We start from the raw sequence: 21,996 nt of genomic DNA on the forward strand, positions 1-21,996 counted from the left end.
ATAGGCCTCCTTTCAAAATCAATACAACCCTCTTTCAAAAAAAAGATGCTTTTGTTTTTACTTTTCTGTTTTGGTTGCGTAAATGTCCATTGATTTAATTTGAATTAATATGTGCATTTGAATATGACTGATGTTTACCAAAAAATACATGCATAGAATAGCAATAGCAATTACTACCCGACTTCAGGATCAAGGAAAAGGTCTAATCATGCTTCCAATGAATCCGCTACCAATTCTCTTCCCCAGCAAGCCTGTTTTTTTTTCCTCAGAAAATGGCAGTATCCCCAGGCACAGCCAGTTACTCCCCAACAGAGGTCGGCGTCACCAGACAGATTGATCATCTCATCCATCCCCAGCCAGGCTCTGTTGAATATTTCCACCATCAGACAGAAATCAAGCATCCCCAGCCGAGAAAGGGTCATCGACACAAATGTCTCAAATCAGTAGATGGGGATTTATTTTCCCCAGTAGAGTCCCCAAGCAGAACTTCTCATACGCATAACTCATTCATTACATCCTTTCACAGCATGCGCATGCATACAACATTCACATTTATTTTAGCATAACACGAAACATCTCATGCATCATGACATAGCATGAAGCTAACTTTTTCTTTGCAGGTTAATTATCCTCCTGATATAGTCAAAGTAGAAGGTTCATTCAGACAGACACCTTTATCAATCACATTCAAGATTCAGATACATATTTCAAATACAGTTCATGGGAACATTCATTCTGACAACACTTCGATATCCTCCTAACGATGGCATCTCTAAGCCCATCCCAGACATTTATTGCAAGTACAACATATACAGGTTATCAGATACAGCCTAACGTACGGTTCATTCTGATTCAGCCCAACATATGACTTCTTCAGCAACTCCAATGCGGTCTAACGTACGACCCATTTGGACCTTCAAATCCTCAGATGCTGCCTAGCGTACGGTACATTCAGGGGTGTAGTCTAGCGTACGACTACTTTCTTTTTCAGATGCAGCCTAACGGACGGCTCATTCTACAACTCGGATACGATCTAACGTACGATCCATTCTGAACTTCAACAACCCCAACGCGGTCTAACGTACGACCCGTTTGGATCTTACAACCCTCAGATGCTACCTAACGTACGGTACATTTCTGAAGTGTAGTCTGGCGTACGACTACCGCTTTCATCATCAGATGCGGCCTAACAGACGACTCATTCTGCGACGGTCTAACGTACGACCCGTTCGGATGTCCATCCCCTCAGATGCTACCTAACATACGGTACATTTCTGAAGTGTAGTCTAACGTACGACTACCCCTTTCATCATCAGATCCTACCTAACATACGGTACATTTCTGAAGTGTAGTCTAACGTACGACTACCCCTTTCGTCATCAGATTCAGCCTAACGTACGGCTCATTCTGCAACTCAGATACGATCTAGCGTATGGTCCATTCTGATCCTTTATCCCCAACAGCATATGACACACTCCGACTCCCCAGCGAAGTCGGCAGCCTAATGGATGACTCATTATACGGTCTAACGTACGACCCAGTGTGGCACCCATGTCTTCAAATTGGCCTAATATACGGCGCGACCTGAAGCTTTCGTCATCAAACCTCCCGGATGGCATCTTTAAGCCCATCTCCATCAAGACCAACTGTCGATTCTCAAGTGCAAATTTTTGGGGCATTCTAGTGTTCAATAATCTTCCACCTCCAGACCACGAATGGCGTACACACCATTCTAACTCTCTCGGTCCAAGAATATTGAACAGGGGCAGCTGTCATACCCCAAAATTTGCCCATTAATATTTCAAGACATTTTGCAAGGCATTCCGACTCATATATAACACTGATCTTGAAGAAACAAAGGCCCAGCTCACGGATGGCCCAATCCAGAAAATGGCCCAAACTGGCCTGTTCGCTACGCGCTCGCCTAGCGAAGCTGACAGACAACAAAAATTTCGGGCTTCATTCTGAGCCCAAAAAAAAAAAAAAAAAAAACGAGAAACGAAAAAAAAAAAAAAAGAGATTTTTTTTTTAATTAATTAATTAATTAATTAATTAATTAAATAATTAAAATAAATAAATAAATAAAATATAACAAATTATTTTGGACTTGGGTCTCCCTCATTCCAAGCCCATTACCCACGAAATTAGTCTATAAATACTGAAGTTTCAGTAGGGGAGTCACACTTGGAGTTTACACTGGGAGATTCACTGGAGAAAGAAGGAAGAGAAGCAAAACACTCTGATGTTTCCTTGGAACAAAACCTTGAGGAAAAAGAAAGAGAGAGAACAGAGAAGGACGGATAGAAACTTTGGCATAGGAACCCTGCCTACCCGGAGAATTCAGAGTAAAGAAACCCTGAAGGCAGCCCATCTGCACCGAAGCCATCGCCGTCCAATTCCCGCTGCCTAACTTATTCCGATACTACAAGTGGTCAATCCCTTCAACCTTGAATTGGCAAACAGGTTTGCGTATCTCTATTGTTTATACTTTCAATTGGCCATATCTACATATATAATGCATCATGATTAAATGTTGATATATAATTTGCTTTCGTATGGGAATTTAAATATGCCTGAATACCCTGAATGTTTGACCATGTTATTCCTGTGATAAAATGCCATAAAATTCAAAGTTCCTAACATGGGGCTGTTTTCAAATTCAAAATCCGTGGCCTTCGCTAGGCGAGGCAGAGGCGAACGAGACAGTACCTGATTCTTCTAGTCTGTTTTTTTTTATGTTTTTATCATAGCCATGCATTATTCATCCTATCCTATTTATTGTTGTGATATTTCTCCGGTGTAATCTTCGATTGCACCCTGATTTGGTGTTCTGACATGTTTCTTTTTTTTGAGTTTCGTAAAGGTTCACATATCCCAGGAAAAGGTTATTGGCTAGGTATTCCACTTTATTTGTGGGATACCCTTGTGGAGTTTCACCCTAAATTAATTTTTTAATGTATTAATTTCTAATGTATTAATTTTTTAATATATTATTTTTAATAATTTTAATGTGGAGTTTCATCCTAATTATATAATTAATTGTAAAACTTTGCCTTTGAATAAGTGATCTTGGACCTCTCTTTGTTGCCTTACGATTACGATATTACGGTCATGTCCCGCGAACGTGGGGATACCCTTAGCAAAGACCCTTCGGTTAAATCATCATAAAATAAATTATAGTCCCTCGGATGTTGCCTTCGAATATACAACTTTGTCCCTCGATGACCCTCCGATGTTGCCTACGGTTAAATGATGATAGTCCCTTCGAATGCTAAGGTATCCTCATAACTGTTGCCTTCAATGACCAATCGATGACCCTACGATGACCCTTTTACATCCAAAGGATAAAACTACTTATTTCTCAATAATAAGGACAGTTTTACCCTCATAAGGATAGGAAATGCCCGTAAAGACCTTGGGTCGGTATAACTCTTAATTGCTGGCTCACAACTTAAAACATTTTTTTTGCACCTCACACCTTTCAAAATGCCTTTAGAAAATCACCACTTGGTATACATTCATACTAGAATCATTACCGAGTTATATTTTTCTAAACAATTTTCAAAACTAAAACGGGATAACCACTTTGTATACATTCATACAAGAATCATTACGAAGTTAAATTCTCTTTTCAAAACAATTTTCCAAACAATTCACAAACACTTTTTTAGACAAAAATAATATAAGTGATCGAGCAATTAAGAGCCCATGGATAACCATGGATACAAAGGGTGCTAACACCTTCCCTTTGTATAATGTACCTCCCGAACCCAAAATCTAAATTAAGGTCTTTCCTGTTCTTTTCCACCTTTCCTTATTGGATAAAAGAAAAGTCGGTGGCGACTCTTGCTAACCGCGACATTGCGATTAAAACCACAAAAAAGTCCAGTTCACCGTATGACAGCTATTAACTGAAAAGTTGGAGTTTGAATTAGTATATGCTTATATTCTAACTAAATAAGAGAAACCAATATTCCTTGAATCACTATACAGGTTTACAGGATGATCATTTATATGAGTCATAGCAAAAATAAAGACGAGATACAAAAAACAAGCTCAAGGTAAGAATGATACTTTAAGACAATGGAAGCTGACAACAAAGGTAAAGGTTAAATTCAAATTGGAAAAACCATGTTTCAAAGAAGACAAATGCTCAATCAGAGGCTTTTGGAAATAAAGGGAATTGCTTTTACAAAAGGAGAAGTTGACTTTCAAGAAGGGCGAGGTTCACCCAAAGAACCAAGGAACCCTTATATAGTGGAACCGAGCAGCGAGTCAGATCAAAAGGGAAACATGAAGTTAAAAATCAACAGTAAGATTTCACATTGGAAACATAAGCAAACTCAAGTGCACTTGAATGCCCTATAGAAGAGTGTCACACCCTAACTTGCGACCCTAAGACCATGTGCTTGAAAAATCGACGAATCATCTCAACAATGGGAAATACATTCAATGTGCTTGTTCCCAACTAACCTTGCCATAGTCTCATGGCCTTCCCATATCAAGATACTGATCTCAAATCTAGAATACTTACCGACTGATATAACACTCGGCAAACCTTAGGGGCAACTGTTTTTGACTGATGAAAGACCCAATACGAATAAGATCCAAATATTCAACCTAAAAATGTAACTCCCAATCATAATTATCCAACCTATATAATCTACACATGTGAGACTTAAGATACACTTTTCTGATCTCATAATTTCACTTCACTCATCTTAGACTTTATAATTGACTTGGATCTTAAAGTGATAACCTTGCAAATCTACAATTGCGTCATTGTATCAGAGATCAACATCATTACATCAATATATATACATCAATATATATATATATATATATATATATATATATATATATATATATATATATATATATATATATATATATATATATATATATATATATATATATATATATATATAATGTCTAAATTATGTACATTTTAATATGTTAATTAATCAAACAATTATTTGCATTGCCAACAAAAAAAAATAGTTTAAAAGTTGTTAAAATTTTAAAAGTAAAAAAGAAAATTTTGGTAAAAAGAAAAGAAAATATTAAGAAGAGATCGTTGCATATATAATTAAAGAAGGGAGATACAGGTGTATATAATCATTTATAAAAACATGTGTGTTTCTGTAACACAAAACAAGAGTAAATATGTGCTACATAACTTGACTATGAAAGAATACCCTTTCTACTTTAAGAGAATATAACTTTTTAAAAAACATAAAAACAGGGGCATTCCGAGAATTGAACTCGGGACCTCTCGCACCCTAAGCGAGAATCATACCACTAGACCAAATGCCCTTTTTGATGTTTAAGAATCTGAATATTGAGTAATTAAAACAATACAAAACCCGTGTTAGTTAAGTTGAGTTGAATCGAATCACTGTACTATACGATACTTGGTTTGATTATTACATTACACACACAAAGAGAGAAAGAGAGTGAGATTCAGAGTTTGATGCAATGAGTTTCATTCACTTGCTCCGATCACAGTCTCGCAATCGCTTTTCTTCGTTATCAACAAACACTCCTTCAGGTTCTCTCTCTTTTTGCAAAACCCACCAAACTAGGGTTTTTCTTTTTTTTAGGGTTTTTCAATTTTTATTGACGCTTCCGATTTGATGAAACTGTTATTGTTCTAGCATCTCATGTTAGTTTTATATCCCTTGATGAAACTGTTATTGATGCTTCGGGTATTGTTTGTGAGTTTTGGCATGTTTGGATTGACTTATTTTAGCTTATCTATTAATATAAAAGCCCTTGTGAGACTGTTACGAAAAACTTTTATAACAGGTAATGGCATGTTCATAAGCTGTTTTCAGCTTATTTTCATAAGTTCAGTCTAGATAGCTTTGAAAACGGCTTATAATTTACAAGAAAATGATTTGATTTGATTTTACCTTTTGTAATAGAAATAACTTATTTGTAAGTGCTTATGAGAAGTCCTTCGGTGAACAATGAGAAGAAAGTATAGTAAAATGTTTCTTTCCCAATGGCTATGAAAGCCTGATATTGCAACTCTTTTGAAAAGCAGTACCATAAGAAAGTCAAAAACATAATCTTATCCCAAACAAAACTTAAGGGAAAAAAACTGCCTAAAACGTGAGCTTTTTTATAGACAATCACTGCTATAATTTTCTCCCTGATTCCATAATTTTTCAACTTAACCAGTTTTGAAAATAAGATGACAAACAGCTAGGCCGATTAAGAAGGACTTCAATCAGATCATAGTATCAATTGAAATGTAATGACAATCAGAAAGATGTTTTAGTTTCGGCATAACTTAAGCTCCAACAAATTTGTCTCGTATGTACTGCGATCTTTGGCATCGTGGCTGGTGTGAAGACATGTATGATTGTAATGCCATGACTCTGGATTTTTTTGACTTGATGTGTAACCCTTTTGTTGCTAAAAGTCAGTCTCCTATCTTCTAAAATAATCAGTATGGGAAACAACTCAGAATTTTTACTTCTTTAGGTGAATGCTTACTAGTGATTATCATGTTCTGTCAATGTGTGCTTCCTGCTGTGCTTTACTTAGTTGATATGATGGTAATGTCTTGATTCTGAGATTTCTAGTAGTGTATTTTTTTTTCTTTCTGTTCATGCCAATTTTTTAGCACATTATAAGCTTAAGCTTTAATGGAATGGAAGCAGCGATGTAAACTTATAGGGTCTGTTACTGTTTCTTGTACAATAAAGTAAAACTTTGAAAATAGAAAAGGAAGTCCAAACAATGTGATGTTTTATAAATTAAGCTTAAAAAGAGAAATGGAACACAAATTTTTGTTTGTGAAGGAGTTTTATTTACAGAACGTGTAGATTGTTTTCTGCTTTCAAAGTTTTGTACAAAAAAAAAAGCGAAAACAAGTTGTTTCACTTTCATATTAGTTATGATTCTGCGACTTTTTGCAGTCTTCTATTAAAATTACTGGTTGAAACAGATGTATTCTGTCAGTGACCAAACCTTAATAATAATATCTTACTCTTTTTTTATTTCAAAAAAAAAAAAAAAAACTCTTTTGATTCAAAATTTGTATATGTAATATGTTAAAGTTTCAATTTATCTATTTCAGTTCAATGATTCAGAGTGGTGTTCATCGCCCAAGTCGAGTTTAATTTCTGGCTTAATAAAACTTGAACGACGGGATGTTATGGAACTGAGTAAATTGAATTACGGGTCCTGGTTTGATTTGCTTCTAAGCCATGGTTCATAATGTTTTGGTTAATTCCAAATGCTAATAGTCCTTAAACTATAACGTAGACCCATCATCAATAGACAGTAAATTCACCATATAACTTCAAATTATGATGTATATGTTGTCAGTAGCTACATCTATAAACATCTTTTCAAACTCATGATCTAGAGTTAAAATGTTGGGGTTATGCTTGTGTTAAGATTATCACTCACGTAGTGTTTTTAATGCTTCTTGCGCATATATGAAGTGTTCTTATCCCGTATCACGTATTCTGAAATTTTTCATTGCTAGTTCACCATTCTCTTCTTTTTAATTGTTGTTCTTTTTCTATTTAGTAATTGAGTTTGGATCTTGTCATATCTTTTGAACTTAAGATTCTAATTCATCAAAACTGAAAAGATTATCTTCCTGAATTGAATTTATATAGAGCTCTGTTTTGGGTGTTGTTTCTGAAAATGCCAACAATGTCAAAGCTTTTTTCTTTAGTTTTTTATTTATTGCAAACAATATGATTGTTAATGTTTTTATTTGCTTAAATTTGTTTTATGGTTCAGTGTACCAGTGTTTTAGGTCCTCCACATGCGGCCAGCCAATCAGTGCTAATTCAATATTCAAAACACAGAACAATGTGATACCAACATATAAGACTTCTTCCCAACTTGCTGCTTCTCAAATAAGATGGTTATCTAAAGCTGCACCAACTGAGGAAGACAAGATTAGCATTGGACCTGCCAGTGGAAGACAATCTGAGGAAGGAGACAAGGAAACCGGAATTTTCTACTATGGCCCAATCTCAAGTACCATAAAAAAAGTAAAACTTCTGTCCCTCTCAACTTGCTGCCTCTCGGTATCTCTCGGTCCAGTCATAACCTTCATGACATCCCCCGACAGTAATGTCATCCTAAAGGGTGCAGTGGCATCATCTGTGATATTCTTCAGTGCTTCAACTACCGCCATCCTTCACTGGTTCGTCAGCCCTTACATTCACAAACTCCGCTGGCAACCCGGTTCAGACAGCTTCGAGGTGGAGATGTTGTCATGGCTGGCAACACATATCCCAAAGACTATCAAGTTTTCGGATATTCGTCCAGCAGATACCAATAGGCCTTATGTGACATTTAAGGCTAATGGGAATTTCTATTTTGTGGACTCAGAACACTGTCACAATAAGGCACTTCTGGCTAGACTCACACCACAGAAGGAAACTCATGACTCTGCTTTCAAGAACTTGTGATTTGAAAAATGCTGCTGAACGTTGAATTTTTGACTTGAGATTTTATACATTTTGTTCTGATGATAGAATGAGTTGTTTAGGTTTTATTAATAAAGTTTTGTATGGTTTTTTGCAACTTCAATTATAGGGATTTTTCTATAGTCCTTCAAAAATTATAATGATTTCTATGTACTTTTCTTTGACAAAACAATGATTGATGTGTATGGATGTTTTGCATTAGCTTAATTTTACAAAATGGCTTTTGTTACTACTATGATTTTAAATAATGTTTTGTTATGTAAACATAGTGTAGGTTTATCTAATTAGCTAAAATAATTTTGTTGATTTTACTCTATTCTATTAAGTTTTGGACGATAAAAAAAAAGAGAATTAGATATGAAGTGTAATATTTTTATAATTAAAATGGAATATATGTTAAATGAATAATATTTTCCCAGTTGGATTTGGAAACAAGAAATGAAAATAATTATTTTCACTGTCTAAATTTTTTTCCACATATGTATTTGAGGCTGAATTTTGATGATGACGGAATTTGATTAGAGGATCTCTGATTACAATAAGATATATTTGACCATACTAATTTATTTTTAATCTCATTGATTAACACTATTTTATTTTTATTTTAATGATAAATATATTGTTATATTTGTAAATGGTAAGGGGTGATATAAAGACAAAAAATATGACGTCTACAACTACTTCCCGATCGCCTATTTTTTAGATCGAACGTCCCTTTCCTCAAATAACTCGCATATTTCTTAGATTGAGTGTCCATTTCCTCAAATAACTCGCATATTTCTTAAGTTATTAGATGTGACACCCCTTTCATCAAATAACCATTCTATTTTCTTGATAACCCACCTTATGTGGGAAATTAGGGAAGTGACATGTCCATAGTCCACAACGATGTGGAAGAAGTCACATGAAAGTTAATCATGCTCTCCTGAATAATAGAGGATTGACTGTCCACTCTCATATCCTTTCAAAAGTGGTTGTTATTCCCAAGGGACCTAGGATATAGGTCCAGTATAACTATAAATACCTCAACTTTGAAGTGGAGAAGGATAATCTCATATTCTTACAAATACTAGATACACAGAGTTCCTCACCTCCTTACGTGAGCTAGCTCTAAACCCTACAATAAACCCTAAAGTCTCTCATAACTCTTAATCATTAAGGGTTATCACGTATTATACTTTTAGCAAGTACAATTGGTGTCTACCGTTGGATTCGGTAAAAACTAACCTAACCACGCCCATCGGTACCCATCATTGCTTTCACCATCTTCTTACGAGGATGTTTAAGCAAAGCTCAAAGATCATTGTCAACACCATCGTTGGGGGTTTTGCTGGTGGGGGAGAATTTAGCTCCTCCCGAATAGAGTATGTATGACAGGTTTTAACACAAACAACGTACCTACCAACATTACCAAAATCCTAGGGAGAAAGTGAGAACCAAGAATCACCTTCTTAAATGAAGACGTCGTTGGTGTTCTTCCCTACAATAATGACTTCATGGTCCTCCTGGTGCAATATGATAATTGGGATGTGAAGCATGTGTTGATCGACCCTGGTAACTCAACATATGTCTTATTTAAGAGTGTTTTCCAAAGGTTCCGACTCAACCCATACAACATTAGAGCATTTTAAGGTTCTCTGGTTAGCCTTCCAGGAAAAGAGGTACATGTAAAGGGTCACGTAACGCTCGAAACAATGTTCAGCTCAGAGGAAAGTACCAAGACGATTGAAGTAAAGCATCTCGTGGTGGACACTTTGTCTCCTTACAATGTCATCCTTCGAAGACCTGACATTAACTTACTAGATGAGGTCTTGTCCGCCCTTCATTTGAGTCTTAAATACTCGTTACCTGATGAGCAAGTTGGTTCAGTTTGGGGGGTGAGGGGTTCAGGAGACCACCCTGGAATGCTAGCAGAATAACTTAGAAATGAGAAGGGAGCTCGTCGCCTTGGGCGTCGCCCCTCATCTAGATGCACGTGATACAAATGTAACAAGCTAGAACCCTAACTCCAAAAGAAAATCTGAAAGAGGTCCAAAGTGGGCCATTGGACCACCAAATCACCAATTTGGACACCTCTTTATCTGAATCTGAAGAAGAGGAGTTGGTCGCCCTACTCAAAAGGAACGTCGATTTGTTGGCATGGGTGCACTCGTGAAATTCTGGTATCAGATATGAGATGTCGAAGGTAATGTCACGACACTAATATCTGAACAATACAAACAGGATAAAAGATAAAGAACAGTAATGCAAGAGACACAAAGTTAACCCAGTTCGGTGCAAACTCACCTACGTCTAGGGGCTACCAAGCCAGGAAGGAAATCCACTAAACAGAATCAGTTCAAAGACTCTCAGTAAACAACTTCAAGTTACATTCTTTTCACCTAATCTCTACCCGTGTGGCTTCTACCTAAGAACTCTTAGATATGAGATCCTACTCACTCCCCCTCAACCACAACAGTGATATAAAACAAGAATTACAATGAAAAGAAGACACTCTTCAAAGACACATACTTGATCTTACTTAAAAGCTTCAATCAAGTAAACACACACTCATGCTTAAAAGCTTAGAGTGACAAATTACAACTCAAAAATCGGACCAATTCAATCATATATGGATGAATTGAATGACTTACAATTCACACGACCACACAAGACTTAAACCCTTATTCTCTCTCAATATTTCGTTCGTTATTTCTTGTGTTTCAAATCAGGTTTTCCATGTCCTTTTTATAGAAGCATTTGGCTGGGCTTGGACATCATAAAACCCTAAAACTACTTTCCATTCATATCTTCTCATGACAGTTGATTATATCTCTTTGAAAAATAAGTTAATCTCGTTGTAATTACTGATTGATAGCGTGTTCCATCATCTTATCAATCACACACAGATTAGCATTAAAAACGCAATCAATAATACATAACATTCAGACTGAATGTTCTGTATACAAATGTCATGACATCGGGTCTGACATCTCAGTAAAATCCTGCATAATCACATTTTAAACATCCAACAGGTACATGTTATCTTATGTCAAGACAACACATGTGACAACTTGTGAACACTCTAGGTTTTACCAAAATTGTTGCCAGCACAAGAACCGACAAACTCCCCTTTTGGCAAATTTTGGCTAAAACATATATCAGTCCATTTGTTCACAAGAAAAAACATATCAGCAGTTAAGCAGTAGCAGAAGAAATAACCATACAATTACTAGCTATAATAGCAACTAGTAATAAACACACAATAAACACATAAGTGCTTCTTCTCCCCCTAAGTCTGTTCAACACAGACATCTCCTTCAACAACAACAACACCTGTAACATTCAGAATCACCCTCTGACATCTCCTTCAACATCACCTGTACAACACAGAACATTATTCTGTTCAACATCAGTTGTCATCTGTTTAGCCTAGCTACTTCATCACATATTAACTGCAGCTCTCCACATATTAACTGCAGCTTTCCACATATTAACTTCTCCCTTTTTTTATTCAAAATAGACCAAAGAGACCAATTAGACAAAATAAATGTCAATTAGTCCAGCAAAGAATGTCACATAGAATGTTATAACATATAAAATGTTAAAACAAAATGCCAGGTGTTACAAAACCATAATTATACACAGCTACATGAGCTGAGATAAACAGAAATCCAGAGAACTCACAAAGAGCCCAAAAATTACATCATGGCATCAAACAAGACTGCCAAAAAAAAACTACAAACATCAAACAGCAACCATTAATGCACCCAAAACATCATCACAACTCAGCCAGAGGAGCTAGCATCTTCTTCACCTTCAGATCCAGAATTGCCACTAGATTTGTCTTGAGAATCAGACCTCTCACTTGAGGTGTGGGCATCTGTTTCCTTGGCTTCACCAATATTATCCATATCTCTTTGCTCCAAGCTATTAATTAGAACCTCTAAATCCTCTTTCCTAGCCTTAGCCACCCTTATCCCAGTCTCCAATTCCTTACAGGTCTCTTTCAGTTCAGTAATCAGGCCATCTTGAGAGGCTGGCTTCTTCATCGCAGATGTCATGACAATGTCATTGACATGACTGCCTTCAAATAACTTGTAATGAACTGACAATGGATGTTTTCTTCTACTAGGGATATCACTTGTGCTCAAAATACCAGGTTGGTGGCTTAGAATTATCCCACAAATTATTGAGGGAAAGGCAATTGACAACTTCACTGCATTTGTGGAAGCATGTCTAACAATTTGTTCAAACATGAACCTTCCATAATCAAAAATTAAGCTTGGTTCCAATAGCATATATTATCCTTCCAAGAGCATTAGAGATTGTTGATATGTGGTTTGTTGGTACCCAGTTGACTGACCCTATCTTATGCAAGATAGCATATTTTACCGTTAATTTGCCAACAAAGAGATGCTTTTTGCTTGGCCACTCCTTAACCTATCCAACAGTGATTTTCCTACATACTTCATTGTCTGTGGCCTCTAATTCAACAACACCTTCTGTTCCTCTTCCTAGGAACTTATTGATCATAGTAGGGGAGAACCTTACACACCTTCCTCTAACAAACACATTTGTATTTCTCATTAGTATGTTAAACCAAAAATCATACTGATGAGAAATACAAATGTTTAAAAGGGCAATGCAAATGATAGGTTCCCACAAGAAGATCCTTCGTCCGATTGATTCAATGCAAAGAAAAGTGAAACTAAATAACTTCACTCTTTATAAGTCATATTGCTTGAAAAGCTGTATATTAATATACTTGTAAATGATCCACGGAAGACAACGTGAAGGCAGGGATATGCCATCTCATCCATAGCTCCTACTAGTCACCCATTTCCTAGATCGAACGTCATTTACTAAATGTGACGTCGCTTTCCTCATATAAGTCGCCTACTTCCTTAATAATTTGCCATGATGAAAGAAAATGGAGAATGATGTCATGTCTACATACTAGATACTACACCTAACAAACATAACATAACTTACTAGAATATTGTATATATTTAAAATAATTTAGAATTAGAAGTAAATTCAAATGATGAAATTTATCATCAGTATGATTTTGGGTTTATTGCATATATTTTAGCAATATCAAATAATAGTATAAAATACTTACCAAAACGAAGTAAGTTTCAAAAATCAATAAAACAGGATTTTGCATTTAATCTTTTACCACGGTGAAAGCAAACATTTTGCCAAACATTCCTTGCACTGGTGATCAGTATCCACGACCACAGAATATTTGGTATCGCTAAAAGGTTGCAAAATTATAATCTCTTGCATTACATTTCCTTTGAAACCTAAGAACTAACTTAAACTCAAGAATGAATATTTCAAAATCGATGCTCATCAGTCCAATGAACGAAACAAAATTCATTTTCAATGCCGCTAAAGTTCAAAACCTAAAGGTACAACAAAGTGTACAAGAAAGTAACAGCTATTTTCTTCAACCCGAGTAACAGAGTCATGAAACCAAGACGCATTAATTCTTTAAAGAAACAGTAGGGTTGCCATCAATAACACCATTTGGATGCTGCATTTTCTTCTTTTGAGAATCAGCTGTGTTGCCATCAACAACACCCTTTGGATGCTGCATTTTCTTCTTCTTTCCAGAGTCGGCGGGGTTGCCATCAACAACAACGCCATTTGGACGCTGCATTTTCCTCTTCTTTCCTTTGCCCAGAGACTGCAGCATAGATCATGCAGAAACAAATTTTTAGGATCAGGGTGGATTTTGTGAATGCTTAGTCTATCGTGGCATTCACAACGGGGGGAAATAGCAAGAAATAAAGGCATTCATACCTTCTTATTTGAGAGTGTTTTCCTAGAAGCAGCCTTGCGAATGATGCTTTTGTAGTATTGAGTAAAAGAATTATTACCGCTACGTTTCTCAGCCTGTCAAAACAAACCGACAAACAAGTCAAGTTACAGCAATGACTGGAACCATGACTGAGGAAGGGAAGAAAACTGAGATTTACCTGAAGAAACAATTCGACAGACTGCTGATCCTTCGGTGAGAATGGCACGTCGTCTCTTTTCCTTTGCACAAAGTCAACATTCAACTCCACCTAAATTTCCCACAAGGAAGAAAAAAAACAGAAGAGTTGGGTAACACATCACTTATTCATTCGTTTGCTTCAAAAAAGAAATTTTTGTTTGGGTGATATTGACTATTGAATGGTTATGTCTCATGTAGCTATTAAGAATTAAAAAAACTACATATTACTTAATAGTAGTGCACACTCATTGCTGGAGAGCTTCCGAGAAAATCACAAAATGGTTGGTATATGTTAGAATTTTTATGTTCCCATGAAAATGATGAGGGAATTCTTAATTGAATTCTCTTAATTTCTGTTTTTGTATTTTCTTAACTGTTGATTACAAAGAGTTGGGACAAAAACATGTTTTTGCCACCCTTAAAATACTCTAAGCCTGTAGCACTAACATTTGAGGGCATTTCTAGGTTTTCCAATAGATTTAGAATAACCGCTTTGAGCCACAAACCAAAAGCACGCGATATACGACATTTTACATCACTATAGTGTAAGGAATGTACCAAAAAGATGGCACTACAGGGTGCTAATCATACCAAAAAAAACATTGCTATTGGGTGCTAATCATACAAAAAAAAAACATTGCTATTGGGTGCTAATCATACAAAAAAAACATTGCTATTGAGTGCTAATCATACCACAAAAAAAAACATTGCTATTGGGTGCTAATCATACCACAAAAAAACATTGCTATTGGGTGCTAATCATACAAAAAGTATAGTTGTACCTGGTCAATGAAACGCTTGATAACTCGTCTGAAACTCTCACTAGAGGTCCTCTCAACTATCTTTTTAAGGAAGACAAGTGGAGCTGTTGCCAGTTCAGGAAAAGATACATGGTAGCTCCATTGTGCAAAATGCTCTGAAAGGAGTTCAATGGTAGATGTGACACACTCTTCTTGAAACCCCCGTGATTTTAACCAATGCTTTGGAAGCTGCAAAAATGTAAGTGTCAATTAAAACAGTAGAGGAAACAAGGTAATCCGAATGTATTGTGGATCAATAAGCCAAGAGATATTCGATAAATGAAAATTCTAGAAATAATCGATAATTCATAATAGAAAAAATATGCCCTGACATTTTCATCTTACCTTTATCGTAGACAAAGGTTGAAATTCAAACACTTTGCCCGGTTTCCCACCATCCTTGGTAATATTGTATTCTAGAAAATCCAGCACTAACGATGTAACGGGGATGAAAACCCCACTAGAACCAGCAAGACTATTAAGCCATTTGATACATCTGAGTCTCAGCGGCAAATATCTAGGCCCGGGAAAGAGGAGAACAACTCCATTTATAATTTGAGCAATCATATACAGCAATGGCTGAAGATCATAGTCATGTATGTTTTCTGATATAAATGAAACCCAGAGATCAATACAATTGATGTACTGCCAACTACAAATTTTCTTAACCACCTCCTGCTCATAAGATAAAAGGGAAAAATCAGAAAACATTTTTCAATAAAATAATACAGAAATACTCTAGATTCTAGATACTTGAACATGCTATATAATTCTCTAAAAGACCGCACATTAACCATAAACAAACAAAAAATGGCAATAAATGGTAAAATTGTTTAAAGCGTACCTTCTTTTTCACTAGCCACCCCTTCAGTAATATCTCACCTAGACGCCTTATGCATATATTTGCTTTATTTGAAGACTTCTGCACATCTAAACAACATAGCTCCACAAAGGAGTTCCTTAAAAAATGTGTATGTTCAGATGGAGAGCGACCGATGAAGGCCTTATATGTTTTGACAAAGCAGATGTCTAACCAATTAGAGCCACACACAGATGCTATATCACGGATGATAAGAAAAGAGTGTGATGACAGAGATCTATCACCTGTTGCCCAGAGATCAACACAAATCTGTAACGAATCAGAGTGCAAGGTAAGGAATAGTTTACATGGCACAAGATTGACAGTGACATTTACACATTTTGGCCAGAAGGGGATACATGGCACAAAATTGATAGTGACATTTACACATTTTGGCCGGAAGGGGCATGAAAAGCATGAGATCTCAGGTGGACATTAAACAATAATCATAAATTAAGAATACCTGCTATAACTACTAAGACAAAAACATGTTGATCAAAATAGAGAAACATTGATTTCTCTCCAAATAAGAATTGCAATTCTTAATTTGACTATGGAAATAACAATTTTTAATTAAAAAAAACAAATAACCGATAATTTCTGATTACTGCAAGGCTGGAAATTAATGCATATAATTTAGAATCTAATTTCAAAATGGAAGATACTTCATACCAGCAATGAGTAGCTAACAGAAAATACGTAATACTTGAAATCCAAGCTACTACTATTAGTAAGGAAAATCAAAATATGAGAAATTTTCTCTCTTACACCATGTCATCTGTCATACACAGCATATGATGAATTTCAAGTATATTTTACTACTGTGAAATCAAAGAATACCTTGAGAAGCTTGTGCAGTAAAGATGGAAATGCGGCAAGAAAGATTATTGAAGCTCTGAGTTGACAAATTGAGAAGACTAATATCTTGGAGTCGGTGATCTGGTTCAAGAGAAACATGGTACTCCTTAAGTATGACTTAATAAGTGGTCTAAGAGATAACCATTTAGCTGTATTCTTTATTTCCAAAACAGCTTCCTTCTTTGAACTCGAGCTTGATATTCCCAGCAACATCCTAAACATAGTATCAGCCTCATGCAGCATGAACATTAATATTGTGCAGAAAGTTTCACTTGTCTGAATGCCGTTGGATAAGACGCTATCACTGACACTGGTTATTTCAGAATCACTATGGCATGCCGCCCTATAAGCATTTACGAGGCAAGTGAGGGCTGGTAGACTACGTTGTTCTTTGACCAGTTTACACAATGAATCAACAGATGTACTTGTCAACATTTTACCCACCCGAGCACTTGCATTGTCATCATTCACTGTATCCAATATTTCGTCATCTGAACCCTGGATTCAGCATATTCTGTTACTACACAATAATTAACTGCAATGCAGATACATATGCATATACTCTTAAGCCCTCAATTTCAAGGTGATGGTTGTAAATCAAATACATAAGCTAGTGGTAGAGAGAGAAGGGTGATGAGTGAGTCTGCCAGTGGATTGATGCAAGTGGAGGTAGAAACACAAACAAACTTCAAGAGTAATATGACTAATAATCAAAGTAAGCTGATATGATCCCTAATAATCCACATAAGAAAGCGCCAACTACTGGATTACAGAAAGGAAAATAGAAAAACACAAATATGTGTTGCTTCAAATAACTATTTTATCATCTTCATCCTATTATGTCTTTGAGATGAACAAAATAAAGGTATAATGGGATATAAATCACATTCAAACAGTGAACTTATGAGATAACTACATGATGTTTCATCCTATTCTATTTGTTTTATCTAGTCAACCAAACAAACCCTTACTCCATCTATGGTTATTTTGTCCTAGTCAACAAATAAGCCTAAAAAGAGAAAAATATTGAAATGCAACAATCCAAACCATAAAACAAAAGTACCAAGCCGATTGGATTTCAACAAGGTAGATTTAAAAAAAATATTAAGTAAACTACACTATCTCCCCTAAGAGATGATTAAAGTACACAGTCCTCCGTCTATGTTAAAAATTAAGCTCATCTCCTCTTTGATTCCTTTTATTGTAAAAAAGCTTGATATGGATCTTTAATCCCTTTGTGACTCGTAATTCTCAACACATTTTGCAACTATTTTGTAACACCTATTCTAATTGTGGAACATTAAAAGATGAAATGAAGTTTTTTGTGAAGTTCTAGAATAGATACTATGGTTTTTAAAGCTTTATTTTTAGTTCTACCTTATACATAGAGTCTAACATTGAAGGTTGTAGAAGTAAAATATTATTGTGGGACTCATTCATACCTTTTTCATGATAAAAAATGGGCTAAAGTTAGCAAATATCAATTAATTGGGGAGGGAAGTGCGTCTTTCAAAATTACAGAGAAGAGTTATATAGTTTAAGCACGAGAGAATCATCCAAACACCAATCATCATAAATCAAGAAAAAGAGAGCTGCGGATATATTTACGCTGTCAGTTAGGTTTTTATTTAAATGCTCTTTTAAATAACTAGTGTGTTTAAAATGTAAAATTTTCAACAATAAAAAAGCAATAACTCAAAAAATGTTGTTTAGAGTATTTCTAAGAAGCTAAAAATAGTACCTATTGTAAATTGTAAAACATTAAAAGATGAAATGAAGTTTCTTGTGAAGTTTTAGAATAGATAATATGATGTTTAAAACTTCATTTCTTTCTACCTATTTGGCTGTACGGTCTAACATTGAAGGCTGTATAAGTAAAATCTAATGGTGACTTCATAGGTCTTTCACAATAAAAAATTGGCTTAAAGTGTAGAACATTTCAATTCTTTGGGGAGGGAAGTGCATCTTTTAAAATTGGATGGAAGGGTTATATAGTTATAGGATCTATCAAGAGAAAATTATCCAAATACTAACTATCATAAGCAGAGTTTGCCAGTGCGACACTAACACACATTTTAGTGCATCAGTGCATCTTCTAATAGGAAGTACATTTTATGTGACTAAAGTATTGCTTAATGACTAGGAATTCCATTAGAAAATGTATAAATGCAATTCTAATGTGAACCATTAGAAGATGTCAATGAATTATTCACCAGGAATTTCAACATGTAAATCTGCATGCCCTTATTAAATAAGTCATCAAAATACTCACAGTTTCTTCGTCTGTATCCTGTCCAGTGCTTACATCATAACTTTCCAGAAATTTAGAAAACCCTGGAAACTGTAGATTTCAAGAAGTCAGATACTAGTTAAAGAAACATTGAATGGCAAAAACAAAATCAATACTTCATTCATTAGAAAATTCATTCAGCTCTTGTTTTGTGGCATAGTTTTAATTTTTAACACTTTAACAACTTATGAAACTCTTGTTTTTTAGCTAGTTTGATACAAGTTTACAAGCATAACACTTTCTTATGGTGATTTGATATTTTTACTATATAATTAAGTTGAAAATTTGAATTACTGATGCATGTATGCATTCATAGTTGTGTTCCTAATTGGAAGCCTGCTAACACACGAACTTTCCGTGATGCAGCAAATGATTATAGGGTTTACAGCATTAACCAAGTTGGGATGATTCTCTCTATAGTTACACCTTTGGATGCTTTCAAGACAACGCCCGGACCGAAGAATAAGTACATATGACGCTGCATGAAACTTTCACCTAAATTCATTGAAAATAGACTATAGTAATAACCGAAATTTCTATTTCCCCGGTGAATGCTTAATTCTTGGTAATTTGATTGGCCGGCATTTCACTATAGAAAGAGTTTGAGGTCAAGATCTACTAACCAGTTGAACTGGACAAGTACGCAAAAAATTGCATAAATTTACTGGTATAATTTAAACAAGATGGCACATATTACTTTATCCAGGACAACATCCTGTGGTTTTATTAGACTTGTTTACTGTCGTTCATCCTTTACTGATTTGGACGACTTTTCATCCTCCTTTAAGCTGTACTTTCCATTCTAGTATGGGATAATTGTTCAGAAGAAATATTGTCAAGTAAAATGGTATACATCCCAATGAAAGTACGAAGAAAGGAAAAAAAAATCTCTACGTTAAGCCGAAAAAAAAATTTAAATAATAAAAAATACAATTTTCCTGGAAAGCAACCAAGAAAACATAGGATACAAAGAAACCCCACCTTTTCTTTCAATTTGTTCAACCTCTTTTCTTTCTTCAAAAGTTCTCCAAAAATTTCCTTGTTTTGGACCGATAACGAACTACCACTGTTGCCATCTGAAAAAGCCTTGCATCAAAATCTAATAAAACACATGCAACAAGAGGATGTTGCAATTTAATTTAAACCGGAAAGCTTCAAATGTCCTTACTCTCAATAGAATTTTCATTTTCATCATCACTTCCAATAACGTGTGAACAGCTTGAGTCCTGTTCAAATACTCAAAAATCAATATACTGAATATAGAACACCTAAACCTAGTGAAAAATTAAAGAGTAAACACATTTTGGTCGCTAAATGTGAGTTAGCGTCCCTATAGTCCCTAAATATATCAAACTTACAGAAACATCATAAAGTGTATCTTTTGTGAGTAATTTGATGGACCAAACTTTCTAACTGAATACACATTCAAAGACTTAACTAACTAATGAAAAACACATTAGATGATGTTTTTCTGATTTTGGTTAGTCTGGCATCTATAGCAATATTGCCCGCCAAAATGACAATTTACCCAAAATTAGAGGTGGCATGGGCATGCACGTCCCATTAAGGTCCACCCCGCAAAAGCAAGCAAAAAAACGGGGCGGAGCGGAGCGGGGGCGAGCATCGTGTAAGGCGCAAGCCTAAAATTAACATTAACAATACATTTTTAGCAAAAAAAATTAAAGGGTTACACGTATTTTTAGTCCCTATACAACTCAAGATTTCCAAGTTTAGTCCCAACAAGTACTAAACTTTTAAAAAACAATTATCCCTGAATTAAAATTCAAACCTCTGAAAGATATCCATCACTATCTGAACCCTCACCCTCACCAGGCACCTCACTTTCATTATCACTGAACACAGAATCAAGTGAAATATCTAGAATCTCTTCAACAACAACAGTTTTGTTTGAAGGGTTTGTAACAGCATCAGTCTCTTGAATTTCTTCAACATCGTGACTATCACCTGTTACAATCAACAACGAGAATTTAAATCGATTCAGAAGAAAAAGGATACATAATTTACATTTGTAATAAGAATAATACCTTTTGAAGCTTTTCTTTTGAATTTGGATTTTAACTTTCTTTGGTTCTTCAAAACTGATTGTAGATTTTTTTTGGCAAATTTTCGTGCTTTCTTCCCTAACTTCCCCATTCTGTAGTTTTGAGGAATGGGGAAATTATTACAAGATGGAATAAGATTCAACTTCTGAGCGAGCGAAAATGCCAAAGAGGAAGTGCTGGGATTTTGTTTATTTTAGGGTTTTAGGGTTTTAAGAAAAAAATCAAAAAAAAAGTTTTTATTTTTGGGCCTGTTAAAAAAAACCTGGATTAGGCTTTGGATTATAATCTACTAGGACCCCTAAACTGATATTTGGCATCCCATAAAATATTTCTCTTATTTTTTACATTAATCACGTGTTAGAAAATTTTCTCGGACGCAAAAAAAATCTAGTATGCATAAAGAAATCAGTGTGCGAAAGTTCTTAGTTTTTAAAATAAATCTTGTATGCCAAAACTTTTTTCTAAACTTCTAAAAATTTTGGTAGTGTTAATTTTCAACTGTTGATATTTTACGGACACTTTTGTAGGTTTGTGATTGCACAGACATTTTTATGTGATTCATAATGATTTAAAACTTGTATAAATATGCATCATATATTTTTAACAAGAACATATTATCAATTTTGGTATCTCGCATTTGTGTACTTCAATGGTGTGAAACCTCCTGTTGATTTT

At 35.2% G+C, this 21,996-nt stretch overlaps 2 protein-coding genes and 1 non-coding gene across 3 annotated transcripts; 1 reads left to right on the forward strand and 2 right to left on the reverse strand.

Annotated features, from left to right (window-relative positions):
* Nucleotides 1–5,244: 5,244 nt before the first annotated feature.
* TRNAP-AGG (transfer RNA proline (anticodon AGG)) lies at nt 5,245–5,316 on the reverse strand. The gene has a single exon. It is a non-coding gene; the product is annotated as a tRNA-Pro (tRNA).
* Nucleotides 5,317–5,382: 66 nt separating this feature from the next.
* Nucleotides 5,383–8,694, forward strand: LOC127126591 (uncharacterized). Its single transcript, XM_051055547.1, has 2 exons — nt 5,383–5,551; nt 7,768–8,694. Exons 1-2 carry the CDS (start codon nt 5,479–5,481, stop codon nt 8,445–8,447), a joined length of 753 nt encoding a protein of 250 aa, XP_050911504.1. The 5' UTR covers nt 5,383–5,478; the 3' UTR covers nt 8,448–8,694.
* A 4,898-nt stretch (nt 8,695–13,592) lies between these two features.
* On the reverse strand, nt 13,593–21,523 carry LOC127126602 (protein REBELOTE). Its single transcript, XM_051055555.1, has 12 exons — nt 21,304–21,523; nt 21,048–21,223; nt 20,427–20,484; nt 20,240–20,334; nt 19,241–19,309; nt 16,951–17,466; nt 16,096–16,380; nt 15,597–15,926; nt 15,234–15,440; nt 14,432–14,521; nt 14,256–14,348; nt 13,593–14,139 (listed from the first exon to the last, which is right to left on the reverse strand). The coding sequence occupies exons 1-12, from the start codon at nt 21,410–21,412 to the stop codon at nt 13,936–13,938; spliced, it is 2,232 nt and encodes a 743-aa protein (XP_050911512.1). The 5' UTR covers nt 21,413–21,523; the 3' UTR covers nt 13,593–13,935.
* Between the last annotated feature and the right edge of the window lie 473 nt (nt 21,524–21,996).

Source organism: Lathyrus oleraceus, chromosome 1 (genome assembly GCF_024323335.1).
Source record: "Lathyrus oleraceus cultivar Zhongwan6 chromosome 1, CAAS_Psat_ZW6_1.0, whole genome shotgun sequence".
Lineage (NCBI taxonomy): Eukaryota > Viridiplantae > Streptophyta > Magnoliopsida > Fabales > Fabaceae > Lathyrus > Lathyrus oleraceus.